Here is an 18,919-nt window from a genome sequence, read left to right on the forward strand (position 1 = left end):
GATGTCAAGTCCACCAAGAAAATTACACCCTTTGTTTGCAAATAAAATGTAATATAATGGTAAAAAGGGGTATCGATCCTCGGGGAAATGGTTGTATTCAATCATCAATGCAATCCAATAGAACTAGTGTAAATAAACTAACTAACTACAATTAAACTAAAAAAAGGGGGTGTTCGATTGCTTGAAAACTAAAAGAATTGAATAACAAAAAAGCTTGCAATTAATCAAGATGATGAGATGCTCAAATATTGGAGAGAATTGGTCAACCAAGGCAATTCAACACAATGGACATTTGTGTGTTTATCATTAGGATTCAATATGAAGCTTATCATTCATCCCAAATTGGTTATAGCGATCATGAAGCATGATATGCCAAGATTCCTCATAGGTATTATGGAGGTTGGGGAATCCCAGAACACACCTTCTTAATCAAAATCAAGGATTCAATTGAAGCAATTAAACCCAAAACTTGATTAGCCTTAAGAATGAAGGAATCCCCAATTCCTAGTGGATGTCAACGCTTACACATCCATAAAAAAGTTATGATCCATAAACTAGAGATGATTTCTACCATCATAAAGCTCTTGTTCTAAGTAAATTCAATGATTCAATGCAAACCCAAAGAAATAAACCAACAATTGCTCATTCATTTACCAAGCTCATGATCAAAGTATCAAAAAAGCACAAGAAATATGAACTAGAATCACAAACATAAGATAAAATGATAATCAAGCATTAATCCTTCAAAACCCACAAATATCCAAGGGTTTTAGCCAAAGTTAACCAAAATAGACAAACTATCCACTCATGGCAACAAAATAACAATCACAAAAGTGTTTTTGCATCAAGAATCTACCAATTACTTAGAAAGATGAGAATAAATGTCTCCAAGCTCCCAAATTCGCCTTCTATGGTCTGTAATGGTGGAAAATCAAAGTCATTGTTGTTAGATCCAACCCCCAGGGTAAATGGTGAGCCAAATGACCAAAATGCCCAAAACTGGGCAGTTGCGCGGGTACCCGCGCGCGTGATAATCTACCCTCGCAAATATTGTTGGAATGCTATTGGCTCATTTTTCCTCCACTACACCATTACACTACCCAAGATTCCCTTGGTCCCCTCCATATCCCACATGATTCAAATTAACTAATCATCCTCTAGCTTCAAATATGGATGCTCCAAGCCCAAAATAAAAATCCATGACCCATCTTCACAAGCCCACTTCATCCAAGTCTTTAGTTTTTTAAGCCCAAATCTCCTTTAATGGACCCGCAAAGCCCAATAATGCCTTGAAAGCCCACAAATCCCATTTCCAAGCTAATCGACAACCACAACAAGCTCCAAAACCTTAAAAAATACCTCATGCAAAATAGAAAGTCCCCGATACGATCCATAATAAAGAAAATAAACAAAATACAATGTAATACTAATAGAAAGACCTAAAAAATCTAAAATAAACTAATAAAAATAAGTAAATAAAATAAACTATCAATATAACATATATCAAATAAACACATACACATGCAACATAGATACATAACATACAAACAGTCATCGGGCCCCGTCCGGCATCGGACCTTAGCCCGGAAAGCATATAAAAACATTCACATACCAGAGTCACAAAGACAGCTAGCATACTAACGTAGCATAAACATGGTCCGACATTGGTGCCTTCGACCCGCTAAACCCAGTGAGGAAACTCACCACGCACTGCTAAAGTCTTGCGGATAAAACTCTAACTGCTGGCTGACAGATCCCCCAATTGTCAATATCAAAACAACACCCAAGTAATAATAGGGTTCCACGCAAAACCATAAATCCATACTTAGGGTAAAAAGACCAGTTTCTCCCAACCTAGCTTGATCCAAGCCCAAGGCCTAAACTCACACTCTAAAGGCCCAAAATCCAAGCAATCAACCAAGGCCCAATATATGGCCCTTTTTTTTCCAAATTGGGTTTAAACCCCTTACATGGGCCTTACCCTAAAGCCCATTTAAATATCCTTGTCCATACACTTGTTCTCAGATTGCCCAACAAGAACCCAAACACCTAAGCCCAAAAGAAAGGCCCAACTCGAAGCCCAAACAAAATTAGGGGTTTCACATAAAATGACGTTTAGGGTTAAGTAAAAACATTTAACCCATAAAGGACTTGGTCCATCAAGTCCATCCCTCTATTAGGTCAATCATACAATGTGGTTGGGCATAATTCATAACTCCAATCTTACGGTCCAAAACGTGAGTCCCGAAAAGTCCAAACTAAAGTCTCCAAGATTAGGGTTTCCTTAGGGTCTCCAACCCAAACACATGTCAATTGGGTCCAGGTTATGTTTTTAGATTAATTTGGGTTTCACTAGGTCGACACCACCCACTGCCACCTCGGGTGGTGGTGGTCGACGACGGTCTACGACTACACACACCCACACATGGCGACGACTTGAGGGATAATTATAATAACCAAACACACACACACACACACAATTTGCACATCAATAACACACACACACACACAACCACCTCCTCATGGTGGCTGGTGGCGGCAAAAGAAGGCGGCTTAGTGGCAGCCACCATGGTGGTTCGCCTCACCTTCGGCCAACATAACATCCACATACACTTCTCGATTGTAGCAACAACACACACACACACGAACACGAGAGTTATCACAAAAAATGCACCCATCTCAGCCACTTCGGGTGGTAGGCGACAACCGGAGCATAGAAAAAGGTAGCTACAAGGAGCGAAAGTGGCGGCAAACGCGAGCTAGCTGGTACGAAGAAGAAACAAGAGGAGGAGGGACGATTGCATCAGGGAAAACGGAGGTTGCACCTCCACCAAAAAATGATAGCAGCGGCCCTGGTTCCTAGAACTTCCGACCTTCCCGAAGGTCGCAACTTCGTCCTCGACTTCACCAGCGATAGGAGCGATGGTGGCTCAAGCAACAACAAGGAGGTGGCGATCCAACTCGATGGAGGCGATGACGGCTGGAGAATAAGGTGGCAGCTACCAAAGTTATGGTTAGGGTTTGAGAGGGATATGCATTACGTGAGGGAACAAGGTGGAAGGGGTGACGACTTAAGTCCCCAACAACATCTTCAACTTAAGGACAACTTACACTTCAGTCCCTCCCTCTCAGTTTCTTTTCAAATTAAATCCATAATTTACCAAACATCCCCCAGCTTTCATAATTCATTATAGATCAAGTCCAAAAGTTACAATTTAACCCTTAATATTCTCAAATATAATTTTTAACACCCCCAAGGTGTACACCCCGCTAATTATATGACTTAGGGCAAAAAATACAATATATAAAAAATACGTATCGGGGTCTTAGGGTTTATTATTTATTTATTTATTTACTTATTTTAATTTAAGCGGAATGTTACAGCCTACCACCTACAAACCGATAGACAGAGTGAGCAGACCATTCAGACTCTTGAGGATATGCTGCAGGCGGAGGTGGGTGACACCTAGCTGGAAAAAGGGAAATCACCGAGCAACACTCTTACAGGACCAGAAATCATTCGAGAAACGACAAAGAAGATAATCCAAATCAAAGCCCGACTCCAAGCGTCGCGTGACCGACAAAAGAGTTACGCTGACAAACGACGAAAACCTCTGGAATTTCAAGTCGAAGACCGAGTACTATTAAAGATGTCTCCCTGGAAAGGGATGATCCATTTTGGGAAATGAGGAAAGCTAAATCCACGATACATCAAACCGTTCGAGATTCTTGCCCGAATTGGTCTGGTTGCCTATAAGCTGCAGCTACCTTCGGAGCTCAGCAATGTACACTCTGTGTTCCACGTTTCAAATTTGAAAAAGTGCTTAACAGATGAAACCCTTTTCATTCCTCTAGAAGAGATCAAAATAAATGAAAATCTCCTGTTCGTCGAAGAACCGGTCTAGATAATGGATAAGGAAGTGAAGCCTACTAAACAGAGTCGCATTCCGATTGTGAAGGTTCAATGGAACGCTAAGCGTGGATCGGAATTCACATGGGAACGCGAAGACCAGATGAAGCAGAAGTACCCTCACTTATTCTCTCATTCATGATCCTACCTTTCAAAAGAATCTTGGGACGAAATTCCCTCTAACGGGGGGGGGGGGTGATGTCACAACTAGCATTTTTAGCTAGGAAGTTTTGTCCTGATGTAAACATCAATTATTGCAAGACTTGTAATCTAAGTGGATATCATACTCTATGCTCAATCAGAATCATCCATTTAAATAAATACTCCTGAGTGAAGTTCAATACCTAATACAATGCATCTCGTATACTTAACTATTGGTCTGAAACCCTAAAAATCCAGGTTCAAATTTATTATGGACTAGGATCCTCTTATTGGGCCTAATGGGCTAGTAAACCTTCTATTTGATGATTTTGGACCAATGAAACCCATTTGGGCTCTAGTTGGGCCTACATTTGTCAAACCATAGCCATTGGGCCATGTTAGGCCTAAAATAACTCACTTATTTATGATGGGTCGTGAACCATTCTAATGAACCATGATGGGTCGTGAACCCATCTTCTCATGGTAATTAGGCCGTAAACCCCATCCCTTTACCACCTTTGGTCCGTGAACCCTCAAGAAGGGCCCAATGGGCCGAAAATTCTCAACTTGGGCCTCATAATCTCAAACATAAGCTAGTATGTCCCAAAATTTTCCCCTTATCTTTTCTTCTCCCTCATTCTCAGCCCAACGTTTATAAAAAAATAAAAAAAAATAACAAGATGATAATTAAGTGTTGCCACCTAATTGTTGTTCAAAGGATAATTAATCAAATTACACACCATGTCTCTAGAAAATCTCATGTTTCCATGCAATAATCTTGTCATCTCTCTCTTCCCTCCCTCTTCTTCTTACTGTCGGCCCAAACAACCCACCACTACCCTCATTTTACTCTCAAATCCACTCAAACATTTCTCTATAAGAACACTCAAAGAAACCTCCTCTATTCTTCTTAGAATTCGTGTGTACTTAGGTGTGTCTCAAAGAAAATCTCTTCAAGCTTCATACTAAGGTAAGATCATGTAAACTCAAAGTGATTTATTTCATTTTATGGTAGATCCATCCTCATAAGCACATGTATTCATGGTCATGCTCTTAAAACTTCTTAGAATTCGAAGATCTCCTCTCAAGAAGACTTTTAGGGCGAGATCCTTCTCAACCTTCATCCAAGACCGAAAACAGCAACCCAAAGTGAGTTCATACCCCTTATTTTTGGTTTTTATTTTGTTTTGGGGAGAATACAAGTTGTTTTGTGTGGATCTATGTATGTATGCATGATTTTTGTATGTTTTTCATGTTATATATGTGATTATGTGTTTTAAACTCCATGAACTTAAAGATCTACTAAAAGATGATGCTATTTGTAGAACATAACACTCATTTTAACTTATCTTACCAAGAAATGGTCTTAAAATACATACAAGCTACTTAAAACCAAGAAAATTGCATAAGAGGGCCGAAAGTGACAAAATGACCGAAAATGGGTATATTTGTGTAACTCACGGTTAGTAGGGGTCAAAAGGGTTATTTTTGCTAAACATGGCTATTTACGACATATGAGACTCCACAAGGACTAAAAATGTAAAAAATTTCATAATTGGGCTTTTCACGGCTTTTGGGCCAAATTGCAAAATTTTGGACTTTTGTGGGCTTAAGTGTCATCTTAACACAAAGTTGTGCCAAAAATGTAAGTTTTCGATAAAAAGGGATGGAAATGTAAATCTGTTAGAACTTGGGCCAAAAAGATAAAATTATTTACAAATGGGCCAAGAATGCACATTTTCATAAAAATCAAGCCAAAAATTTTATTTTGACAAACAGGAGTTAAAAATGTTATTTTTACAAAAACTAGCCTTAAATGCAAGTTTTGTTCATAAAAGGGACCCAAAATGTTATTTTTTAATCAAAAACGTGCCTTAATTGTAAATTTTCGGCTTAATGGGCCAAGAATGTCATTTTTACAAGAAGTGGGCCTTTTATGTAATTTTGGTAAATAATTGAGCTAAAACAAGCAATATAATAACAAACGGGCTAATTACGTCATTCTCATGTTTATCGGGCCTTAGTGACCCATTTATATGCTTGATAGGTCATGTATACTCTTTACATGTTTATTGGGCCTTGTTGACCCTTTTACATGCTCGACGGACCTTGGATACTCCTTGCATGCTTATTGGGCCTGTAAATAATATACATTTGAAATGGGCCTCAGTTATCATTTTACATATATATTAGGCCCGAAATATATAATCTCATTCCTTTTGAGCCTAGAATGATTTACATGCTTAGTGGGCCTTAGTTGTCCACTTACATGTTCATTGGGTCTGGAATGTACCTTATATGTTTCTCTTCGCGTAAATTCGATTAAGGATCTAGTGAGACGTGTTGGTTGACACCTATTGAGTGTACGATAGTAGCCTGTAGTTATAACCAGAGTCTCTTGGAGGGAGAGCGGGGTTTGTGTATAGATCTATACGGGGATGACACCCACACCTAAGTTGTTCGCTACAGTTAGACTAAACCAGTCTAGGGTGATGAAAACCTTACTTTATTCCATCGACGTCTATAAACACCAAGACAGGCGAAATTGTCATTATCTATTATGGTTATAACGTCTCACTTAGAGGAATTAACGTTATAAAATTTACGGGAGACCATTCTTTTTTCTCATTGGATTACTCGGTAACATACTCGCGCCATTACTCAACCCCAGGAGTTGATATACCAACATTCTCTATCACAGACAACATCGGGTTGTCTGGGGGCATTCTATTTACATTATCTTCATTCTCTTTTTGCATTCTAGTAAAAATTAACAAACAAACATACTAAATTGTTTTCAGAAAATATAGGATTTTCTGGTGGTTACAAATTTATACAAATCATTTTCTCAAACATGCTTATGAACTCACCAACATTTTTATGTTAACCTTTTTAAATTAACTTGTATTCTCAGGAAACCGTTGAGCAGGTTGGGCGGAACGAATTAATGGATATTTTGTATATTTTGTTTCATCATACTTTAACTATATTGGCATGTAATACTCAAAACACAATACTCGATGTAAACAATGTATGTTGTTATATTACATGTGTGATGATGATGATGTTATTTTTGAGAATAAAACCCTAATTGAGATTTGATGAACAAGATGCGGAAAATAAGAGCAAACAAAAATATGAAGATTATGTTTAATGATCACTTGATTTATTGAATTATGAGGAACAAATTACACTTTAAGAATAAGAATCTAACTCTACAAGAAACCTCACAACGTGGCGGCAACATTTTGCCTCACTCTTTACCCTAGTTATGAATAATACATGACTATTTATAGGGAAAAGACAAGTCTTGGGATTTTAACCTACACTTCATCAAGGGGGCCCATTTCCATAATCCATGGGGTACTTTGAAACCCTAGAATCTCCCCCTCAAAGTATGGAATGGATGACAAGGCTTCAACATCCAAAACAAGCGTCTAGCAAATAAGAAATGATCTCGCAACGAGGAATATCTGAAGTAATCCACAAATCTTGATTCTTCAATAGTCTTCAAAAACGGGTTCTAGGATATATGAACCAAGCACTGAAGTAATGTTTTTAAACTTCATTTTCTGATGTAATCCCAAAGATCTTCAATAAAGCCAAACCCGCCATAAAAACCCATTTCAGAACAAAGAAACCAAATCACTTCTTGTCTTTGAAGAGCTCCCCCTCTAATTCACAATGATCTTCAAATAAGCTAATGATATAAGCCACCAAAAATTATCATGTAACAACCCAATTTTTAAGATTCGTACGCCACTTGATCGAGAAAGTACTAGAAGTCGGAGATATAACAAGTCCTTATAAGAGATCGATGAAGAACTGCTACTGTGAAAGATACTTCTCTGCAAAAGCTTTAGAGGAGCTCGATGAATAAATGCTACTGAAAAAGCTACCTTCATAATTCTACCACAAGCTTTATCAAAAATCTTCAAATTTGAAAAGTCACAAATCCAATTTTGAATGGCCATACCAAATTCTCCCCCGATTTATAATAAAAAAACGTGATTATAAAGCCTTCAAATGGTCATGAGAATGATCTTGAATGGATAAAAAATTACTATTCTCCCCCGTGACAGAATGATATAAATGATGAAGTATAAAATCCAAAATAGTCGAAAAAATTTGACGTTATCACGAAAAACGACTTTCCAAACCGACAAGGCTTGATGGAATCCTTACTTCTATGTTAACAAAAAAAAACATGTGCGTTAAAAAATCCAAAACTGTTCACCAGCCCTCAAATTTGCAAACTTTTCGAAAAATGGGCTGAAACTGTCACTTTGCTGAAATTCTCGGACTGAAAAGGTAATTTTGCATCAATTTCCCCCTTTAATTGTAACAGTTACTGGAAATGGACCAAAACTGCCAAGCTGTGAAAACAACAGGGACCAAAAATGTCAAATCGTTGAAGTTGCAGGGACCAGTAGTGTAACATGAGTCATCTTCCCCATTGATACAAGCGATTGACGAACACAATGATATCCCTGTTTAAAAAAGACTTCGAATCCAGGAAATTACCAACCCCGTATCACCCTTCGTTCCGAGCACACATACTTGAGTCCGAATCCGAGCACATTCACAGATCAATTGCAAGACGATACACCATAACGAACGATTTCAGTCTCGCTACAAAACCCGGTACAGGTTCGTTGCGAATCAAGGCACCCCGAATCCTTGACCTCTCGCTACGAATCAATCGATTATACCCCAATGCGAATCTATGTCTACGAACGTTCGTGAAAGAAGAGTGCGAGCCCAATTCCGATCGTTCGTAAGTTGGCGTTCACAATACATCAATTTTGACTTTTTCTAGTTGACTTGCAGGAACATCCGCTCAAATCACCCCATTTCATACGTTCGCATGTAAGACTTTCGCACTTGTTCACCCTGATTGACTTACGATTCGGATTTCATTCATTCGCAGGTTAGGACTTTCACAGCGAATTTGACTTTTCAATTTTGTCTATTTTTCATCCCAATTGCTTTCCAGCTCTCGTTCACATCATACTTCTGATTACAACTTAAGCCATGATTGCAAGACCCATTTTATCACGAACCAGAAGAATGTGAAGCACCAAATTTTATTTTGACTTTTTGCATAGACTACCAAAACGAGATCCAACACAGTTCATCCCATCTTCATCATTGTTATCTGTTCTTGATTGTTCTTCAAAGCACACCCAATCAAAGATTCATAAATATTGTTCTCAAACAAATTGATTGAAACAGATTGGTCATTCAATCACAAGATCATACAAAAAAAATTAAGATTGATCGAATATTGATTACAGAATGAATCGAACACAAGAAACACTCTATAATACAGACACTATTATCGAGAAGATTAATTCAATGAAAAGATTGTAATCAAACCAATGGAAAACACATGATTTTGAATTGATTAGAATACAAGAACACTTAATCGTCAAATAGATGAACACATCGTTTTAATAATGAATTTTGATTTGAGGACCAAATTTTGCGACATCGACAACAATATATATCAAAAATGATGAACAATGGACGAAAAATGTGAGCTCAAGAATGAACAGTAAACGACACTAGTTAGGCTCAGGAACAATATGGAATTGAATTAATGGATTAAAACAAAAGAAACAAATCCATCCACAACAAACAAATGATCCAATCCAATCAAAAATATGAACTTAAGAACGAATGGGATTAAAAAAAATACCAGATGAACAGAATACATAAGTATCCATGAACAGTTGCTTGAACAAAAAGCTTGATTCCAAGACGCCAAAACATCCAAAATCTTCAATAACTTGTGCAGAAAATCATCAAACCAAGAATCGATACTTAAACAATCAATAGATCTTCAAAGACCCACTCTGATACCACTTGTTGGGAATAAAACCCTAATTGAGATTTGATGAATAAGATGCGGAAAATAAGAACAAACACAAATATGAAGATTATGTTGAATGATCACTCGATTTATTGAATTATGAGGAACAAATTACACTTTAAGAATAAGAATCTAACTCTACAAGAAACCTCACAATGTGGCGGCTACATTCTGTCTCACTCTTTACCCTAATTATGAATAATACATGACTATTTATAGGGAAAAGACAAGTCTTGGGCTTTTAACCTACACTTCATCAAGGGGGCCCATTTCCATAATCCATGGAGTACTTTGAAACCCTAAAGTTATGTTTCAATTATATACTATGTGATGGTACTATAAAGATGAAAGTCACACCAAGCCCCCAGACGTTTCCACCGTCTGGTTCGGAGGTGTGACAGTACTCAAGACCATTTAGTTGATTCAGCAGGTGCGTGATAGGTTGCGTATCGTGCAGAGCAGGCATAAAAATTTACACTGACCAACGCCAATCTGACCTTGAGTTTCAGATGAGAGATCTTGTGCTCCTAAAGGTGTCACCTTGGAAAGATGTCATCCGGTTTTGAAAGCGGGGAAAGTTAGGCCCCATATTTATTGGTTCATTCAGATTTATCGCTTGGGTGGGCAAGGTTACGTATCGATTGGATTTACCCATCGAGCTTTGCCAGATTCACGACACATTTCATGTCTCTCAACTGCGGAAGTGTCTGACTAATGATTCCGAAATGGTTCATTTGGATGACATTCAGGTTGATGATTGCCTAAATTATATAGAGAGACCGGATGTGATTCTAGACAGAAGGACGAAGACCTTGCGCAACAAGGTAGTAAGTTTGGTGAAGGTGCAATGGCATCACCATAAAGGGTTCCGAATGGACTTGGGAACCCAAATATGATATGGGGGAGCATTATCCTGAATTATTTGCAGCAATAGATTTCGAGGAAGAAATCTAATTCAAGTGGGGGGGGGGGGGGGGGGAGTTGTAACAACCGTTTCCTAGTATGGTTCTTATGATTTTAGTTTCATTAATTTAGTTTGGGATTTTGTCTAAGCCACGACGTGATGATGGATTGACCACGATATGGCAGCCCGGTTTAGGAAAATGCGCATCCGTAACCATCACGACGTGGCAAGGTCTTGGACATGAACGTGACAACGACTAGGGTTTAAAACCCTAGGTTTCGAGATTAGTGCCCCATTTAAAAGCATTAACTCCTAAGGTCGTCTCATTTGGCAGCCTCCATCCTCTAAAAGCGATCCCCACCTAAACACAAGCCTCTTTATGTGTGTTCTAAGAGTGTAAAACCATTTTGTGAATCTTAAGAAGAAGGAGTCAATCTAGTGGTTTGGAAGCTTGGTTTTGGATTGGATCTAGCATCTTTATCTCATTTCTGACCTTGTGGAGATATAAAGTATCAACCTTGATCACTGTAGCTTTAGATCTTATGCTAGGCCATTTTATGAGCTTTTAGTCCCAATCTTCTTGTCTTTGGAGTTTGGTTAAACTCCAGAGCATTTGAGTGCATTATATAGTTCTAGACCATGGTGTTGGTTGGAAAATGGTCTTGCATGACCTACGGTGGTGTCCATGTAATTGGTGCAACCATTAAGAACCTAGGATTAGAGATCTCGACTTATTGGAGTGTATTAATGGATAAAGTTGGAAACTTTGTCCAATAAGACCTTAAGGAGATTTAAATTTGAGCTTTGGAGCTCTTGGTGTAAAGGGATACGAGCTTAATCCATTAAGTTGTTTATGCCTAGTTACCATGACGTGGTGGTTGGCCTGGTCGCGATTGTTTTGTCGTAATGCTCTCACGATGTGGCCAATGAGTGGTCACGACATGATGATTGTCTCGGGTGACTTTGACCGTTGACTTTTTGACATGGTTGACTTTTGGATAAATGGTTAGTGTGAGAGGTAGACTAAGGATTAATCTTGAATATTTCGATAGGTGGGTTGTACCACCAGTTCCTTGATTAGTTCGAGATGTGGTTGATCATATTCGAATGTGAGGTGAGTTTTCTCACTATACTATGTAGAATGTTATATTATCTTCTTATTGTTGCATATATGTTGGATTCAGCCCGTTATGTTGGGTGGGGCCCGTTATGTGGGCAAGGTCCGATGTTATGTATGGTATGTGGTATTTCCGAGAACTCACTAAGCTTTGTGCTTATTGTTTTGTGGTTTAAATGTTTCAGGTACTTCTGGTTCCAAAGGGAAGTGCCCGACATGATTGCACAACATCCCTGGATTTTTATTCCGCACTGTTTATTTGATTTACTCTGATGTTGAGAATATTTATACTTTGGTTGGTTTTGGAACAAATGGTTGTATCATTTTGGGTGTTTTGAAAATGAAATTTTTACTAGTATTTTTTGGGACCTTACACATTCTTTTTATTTATTTTTCTACTCCAAACATATTTTTTGACTCCAAACATATTTTTTGACTCCAAACAAACCTTCAACATTTTTGGTTTTTCTCGAAAAACCCCTTACATTTTATAACTTTTTGTGAAAAAAATGACTAAAAGGGTCGGATAAAAAATACAACTTTTTAGGCAAAAAGTAAAGAAAATGTTTGATAAAGTCTCAATATTTTGGGTCAGTATATGGTTTAATCATAATATTTATTTTTTGAACAAAAAAAAGTCTCGATTATTTATTTTTATACGTTGATCTGTTATTTTGTATTGGAAAAAAATAAAGGTTATTTTATTAATTTGGGTAAAATATAAAATAATAGAGACTTTTAAAAAATAAAAGTTAGAGTTAAGTCATAAACTAACCTAAAATATTGAACTGATATTTTTTCAAAAAAATAAATTTAAACTTTAATCCAGAAAATATTATATAAGATAGAACAAATTACATGAATGGTCCTTAAGGTTTTGCTTTTTTCCCTAAAGTAGTCCCTACGAAACTTTTTTTCCCTAAAGTAGTCCCTACGAAACTTTTTCCCCTCAGATGGTACCTACGGAGCAAACCTTGCACACAAAAGGCCCCTGTGACTAACTTTGTTAACAGATTCTGTTAAGTTTTATTAAATGACAAAAAGATCCTTTGTTTTATGCACACAGATCCCCCCCCCCCCCCCCTCTCTCTCTCTCTCAACAAAAAGTCAAAAACATTAGCCATCATCATTTTCACACCACCTAATTCACAATCTTCACACCGTCTCCATCATTTTTTCAGGTCAAAAACAATCTTCGTCATTTTCACACCAACTAAATCAAACCTAGAAACTTCATCTTCAAATAACCACCCATATCCCCACCCACCGTATGCCCTTCTCTATGTCATTCCCCTTCCACCTGATATTCCACCGGATAAACAGTGCTTCTGAAACCCTAAAAATTAAAAGAGGCAGATGAATGTCATGATCGATTGTTGATGAAGGCATATCTGTGAAATCGAAAACACTGGCTGCTGATGAAGGTCAAATGGATACGAATTAGATCAACAAGCACATCGCCAGTTGAGAACCAAGGGAACAAGTCTCCTTCTTCTTCTGATCGGGGAGCAAAATGTTCAAGGCTGCTTAACCCCTTGGAAGGGAACGAGCAGTAACAATAGCGAAGGAAGGGAGGTTCGTGGGGTTTTTTTAACAACCGAATGAGAGATTAGAAGCGGCAGTGGCAGCTCCATGTTCGTCGACAGCTTCTTTGATAGAAAGAACAAGAAATCAATCTCATCATATCTGAACCCATTAGAGGAGGTGACACTTCGACTTCTTGCTTTATTTTGGTCTAGAGTCTGGGAAGGGATTGGTGGTGGTGGAAGGCGGTGTCTCCATTGGCGATTTTGTTAGGGTTGGGGTTTAACAGGGTTTAAAAGGATCCATCTGATCCAGGTTTAAAGCTTTTTTTGTTGCAAATCAAAACCTTGTCTTTCTGAATCTAACGATCTTCCCGTTCATGAGATTTCAAGAGAGAGGAGAAGATGGAGGTGGCATGTCAGCGAGGACGATGTAAGGTGGGGGAGAGACATGCCGAAGAATATGAATTGGGCGGTGCTTTAATGAGAGAGAGAGAGAGAGAGAGAGATTTTAATTTGAAATGAATAAAATATTAAAAATAAATAAAAACAAAGGGTAATTTCGTCTTTTCACACACACACATAACAAATTATGTTAACAAAGTTAGTCATAGGGGCCTTTTGTGTGCAAGGTTTGCTCCGTAGGTACCATCTGAGGGAAAAGAATTTCGTAGGGACTATTTTAGGGAAAAAAGAAAAACCTTAAGGACCATTCGTGTAATTTGTTCTATAAGATATTTTATGAAATTAAGCCTTATGCTTAAAGGTAGGGTTTTATTTCAGCAATGGTTGAAACTTAGAAACTTTTTAGTATACACTGATGGAGATTTTAGGGATATTAATTTTCAGATGGTTCAAACCAATCGAAAGGATATCTGAATTTGAACACTGCACACCATTTCTGCCGACGGTCTAGGATCCGAAATTCTGGATGAATGGAGAATTGGAATTACATGTATCGCCTGTAATTGCCGAATTCACCCCATTATCACCTGAAGCGTACGATATTTTCCTTATCTATCTTGCGAGGAAGACTAATTCAATCAATCGAAGGGTGAGATCCACCATTTTCATCAAGGTAACATTCACACCCTGCCATTGTTTTCTTCTTAATTCTTAACTATTTCGAATTCCATTATCTGAGTACAAGAGGGCATATACCAGTAGTATGCCACATCTAATGATTTCTTTATCATTATCATATTATTATTTATGTTACATTACTGTAGATAATAGTTTTATATGGTTACTTGATGCAATAGTGTGGCAACACATTTTGGGTATCGATCATTTGGATAGTGCCTCTGTCGTAAAACCAATCACCAACTGCCTGTGCAATAGCCTGTAAAAATTGTGTTTCAACTTACAATGCTATAGAAATAGAGACGATGAGTGAACATGTTTGAAGGAGATCGAGATGTTTACCTTATGGTTCAATTCCCAAGCAGGATTTCCTGACCATTTTGATTGGTATTCACATTGGCCATGAGTAAAACAATTGTTAACAAACCATCCTCTTGATGAACCATTTCCAACCACCAAAAATGCTTCTAAAAACTCCCATCTGAAATCTAATCAAAAGCAACAAGAAAAAGATATTACAAGTGTCGTCTACTTTCTATAAACTAACTAAGTGGCTGTTTGATAACATCTTTATGGAGCCATTCAGAGGTCAACATTCAGCGAGTTTATTGACCTTGTAGCCTTTGGATCTGTGCAGATGAACACACGTTTATATCTTCCTTGCATTTGGTAAAGAGTCCATTAGGATCGGCTTGTGGCGTAGCCAAGATGTTTTGTACCTTAATATTTACAAAATCAAGTCAAAAAACAAGTGTAAGATGTAATCCATTCAACTTGATTTGTACTTAGGAGAAAAAAAATTCTGATATATTGTTTTAAAAGCTTACCTGGAATGTATCGTATGTAGTTTGTAATATAAAAACAGGTGTTTTGACATATGGGATGACAAATTGTGGGTAGAAACACTACAATATAATTTTCGTTAGTAAAGTAGGTTCTATGAATCTATGGTGAGGTGAGTATAAAATGTTAGCAAGACACAAGTGCTTACTAGACTTGGCTTCATTTTTGAAGTACATTCGGGATTCAAATTTTTAGATGATCCCTATAAACACCAATAAACGTTTATCTTCCAAATTATGTGATTTTTGGAATAATTTACATCATGAGCTATCGAAAAGGAATAGTAAAAGGAGATAACAATAACATACATGTAATGTAACTATCATATCGTAGTATCCCTCAAACTTATATTCTCCAGATAGGTCTTTTCTGTTAACATTCAACGAAAAGTACATATGAATAACCATATCGATTGGAAAGAAATGTACATATGTATGAGAAATAATAATGTCTTAATTGATGTGGGAAGATAAACTTACACATGAGCAAAATAACCAGCATCAGAAAAGCATTTTACTCGAGTTCTTTTGTGAAAGAGATCTCGGAACTTGTCACAGTGTAGTATGGAAGCCAATCCACCAGCGGAAGATCCCGACAAAAGAACCTGTTGAAATTGTGTTTGAGATTCTTAAAATAGAAACAAATGAGAATACAAATAGAGGGGATAGATTTTACATTTGATGCAAACTTCATCCCTTTGCTAAGCAACTCCTCAACAATGGCATTAAAGACCCTTGCACCCCTGAAATGAAGATTTGTAGCCTTCAAAACAAATGACAATGACATAATTCATAAGAAATAGTAAGATGCTAAGATAAACACAAATTAACTCGAATTTAACCCAAATATAATATATATATATATATATATATATATATATGGTAGTAATATGACTTACAGGATCAACGGTTTCCACATCTCCTGTAAATGACGATCCATCACAATATCTCATGACGACCCTGTTCCAATTGTAGAAATCTATGGAAAATAATTTATATATATATTTTTTGTTTGTTTCCAAGGTCTTTCATAATCACTTAAAGTAATAAAAACACGTACTCGGATTTAATTCTTGCTTATTGCTCATAATACCCGTGAAGTTGTAGTCAGAACTCTTCATGTTCTTCGATGATCCATATAGATTATATGTCCTACTATAACAATCTTTTACTGAATAGCACCATCCTCCACCCTAACAAAAAATAAGCTCACCAACATATATATATATATATATATATATATATATATATATATATATATATATATATATATATATATATATATATATATATATATATATATATATATATATATACTGACCTGTATATGAACCAGCCAATTTTGAAGACCTTCACCAAAACCTGCATCAAACTGATATGCTGGTGGGCTTCCATCTAAGCAAACTGTAGACCACCATTTACCACAATCAAAAACAAAAACTTTCTATTAATAGAAAGAAGAAAAAAGACAGGTTAAACAATCAAAGTTCACCTGCTCCTTTGGCCACAGCTCCCTCAATGAGGGTTATACCCTCTCCACTTGTGTTTTCAATTTTTAGAAGGATGAATATACATACTAGTGAGTGTGGGAGCCATTTGTTTGATCTTACTTTCATCGTAGTATATACTCAAAAAATTGCAAACCTCAAGGTCAGATGTGTGCGTGTGTGTGAGTATATATATATATATATATATATATATATATATATATATATATATATATATATATATATATATATATATATATATGTCACTTTTATAGTAAATTTACATTCACAATATGAAACAAACTTTAAAAGATATGATATGATGAACTAAGAAAATTGCTTCTGCTTATTTATTTACTTTTGTTAAATTAGTAAAAAATATTAAGATATAGTTATTGTAAAATCATAAATATATTTTGGATTTCAAACAGGAAGAAGAACATGTTCAATATTCGAAGAAAAAAGTATGTTCATTTTATACTGAAATTTAAGTTTTCACAAAAAATTAAAGAATCATGGCAAAAGCGAGATAGATAAATAACGATAAAAATACAAAAAGTCTCGTTAAATTGAAAAACTGGTAATAATAAATAATATTTCGTATTCTGAAATTTTAAGAACATATCCTAGACCTAACAAAAAATTAAAGAAACCTGAAAAAGATGGAGTAGATTGTAATAAATGCATAAAAAAGACATTTAGTTAAAAAAAATAAAAACGATTATGCTAGAGACAATAGAAGTTTTTTTGAAAATGTTTGGTAGAGAGAAAAATCCGTGGCTTTTTCAACACTAAGATCCAAAATGGTCCATCTCGAAAATGGAGATCAATTTGACAAATACTCAAAAATTAGATTATTTCCTTTTATTTATGAAAATCATGTGATATTTATGTTTTATTATTCTAATATTAATTATTTTATTTATATGGATACCGATGCATACCACTACCGTCCACTAAATGATGCACTCGACACGCGTGGTTCAAGGCTTGGCATGTGGGTTTTGCATCCCAAATATTTAGTGTTTTGACCACTACCAAACCAAATTTATAAAAGATAATCCACAATATATTTCTCAAGTAATATTATACTTGATAACAAGGATATGTTATCAAGGTTTTAAAAATCGTTCGACGGTAGTTTGACGGTCGATTGGTGTTAAAGGATTAATTGGGGACCATAGATTATTAATAGAATATTAAAATTAATCAAAGATTAATATATTTAAGAAAAATAAGTACTTCAAAATTAAAAAATAAGAGAATTTGTAATTTAAAAATACAAAAATTTGAACATTTTGGTATAATATTTGAAATTTTGAAATTTTTGGAGTAATTTTTTTTTTTAATTTTTTTTTTTTTTTACTTTTGTTGCTTTTCTTAACTGATTAATCCCGCTAAAACCAATTACTCCATAATTTCCGTCAAACATACTAATCCTAGTCGGTTGAAGAATATCAAACGATTAATCCACGATTAGTCTCAATTTCTGCAACCATGTATATGATACATTCATGCTATGTATCTTTTTTTTTTTTTGAAACGGTGGAATTTTATTAGAAACTAGCAAGGAGCTAGAAAAAGAATTACATCAAAATAGTAGCTGAAATAGGATTATGAAGCCAAGAAGACCAACTAAGCTTGACTTTTGTACACCTAATTGAAATCCAATAAAAAGTCTTAAAAACAACATCATCAAAAATCAAAGTTTTCCTGGGAATAGCTGCTCCAAAAATCGTTGTATTTCTGAAATTCCAGATGCACCAAAACGAAATTAAAATCATTGCATTAAAAACTTTCCATTGACCAATTCATCAAGGACAAGACACTGGCCAGTTGATAAGAGAATCCACAGTAATCTGAGAAGGAAGATTGACACCCCACCAAACAGTAATACGAGACCATAAGATAATCAAATCAGGGCACTCTACAAAAATATGATTAATAGTCTCCACCCTAGAAGAGCAAATAGGACAAAGAATGGAATATACCAAAATACCCCTATGAGATAAATGCTCTCTAGTAGGGATACTAAAA

At 36.1% G+C, this 18,919-nt stretch overlaps 1 protein-coding gene and 1 long non-coding RNA gene across 2 annotated transcripts; one reads left to right on the forward strand and one right to left on the reverse strand.

The window, feature by feature from the left end:
• Positions 1 to 12,956: 12,956 nt before the first annotated feature.
• On the forward strand, positions 12,957 to 15,429 carry LOC145091787 (uncharacterized). The gene is made up of 2 exons (XR_013702273.1): positions 12,957 to 14,548; positions 15,191 to 15,429. It is a non-coding gene; the product is annotated as an uncharacterized LOC145091787 (long non-coding RNA).
• LOC145091786 (pectin acetylesterase 8-like) lies at positions 14,569 to 17,051 on the reverse strand. The gene is made up of 12 exons (XM_079029581.1): positions 16,888 to 17,051; positions 16,717 to 16,799; positions 16,456 to 16,588; positions 16,295 to 16,374; positions 16,072 to 16,158; positions 15,876 to 16,000; positions 15,705 to 15,765; positions 15,545 to 15,598; positions 15,381 to 15,458; positions 15,167 to 15,272; positions 14,896 to 15,041; positions 14,569 to 14,812 (listed from the first exon to the last, which is right to left on the reverse strand). The coding sequence occupies exons 1-12, from the start codon at positions 17,009 to 17,011 to the stop codon at positions 14,717 to 14,719; spliced, it is 1,173 nt and encodes a 390-aa protein (XP_078885707.1). The 5' UTR covers positions 17,012 to 17,051; the 3' UTR covers positions 14,569 to 14,716.
• Positions 17,052 to 18,919: the final 1,868 nt, after the last annotated feature.

The sequence above is a fragment of the Lactuca serriola genome, chromosome 3, assembly GCF_051521515.1.
Source record: "Lactuca serriola cultivar US96UC23 chromosome 3, Lser_US96UC23_V15, whole genome shotgun sequence".
Taxonomy (NCBI): domain Eukaryota; kingdom Viridiplantae; phylum Streptophyta; class Magnoliopsida; order Asterales; family Asteraceae; genus Lactuca; species Lactuca serriola.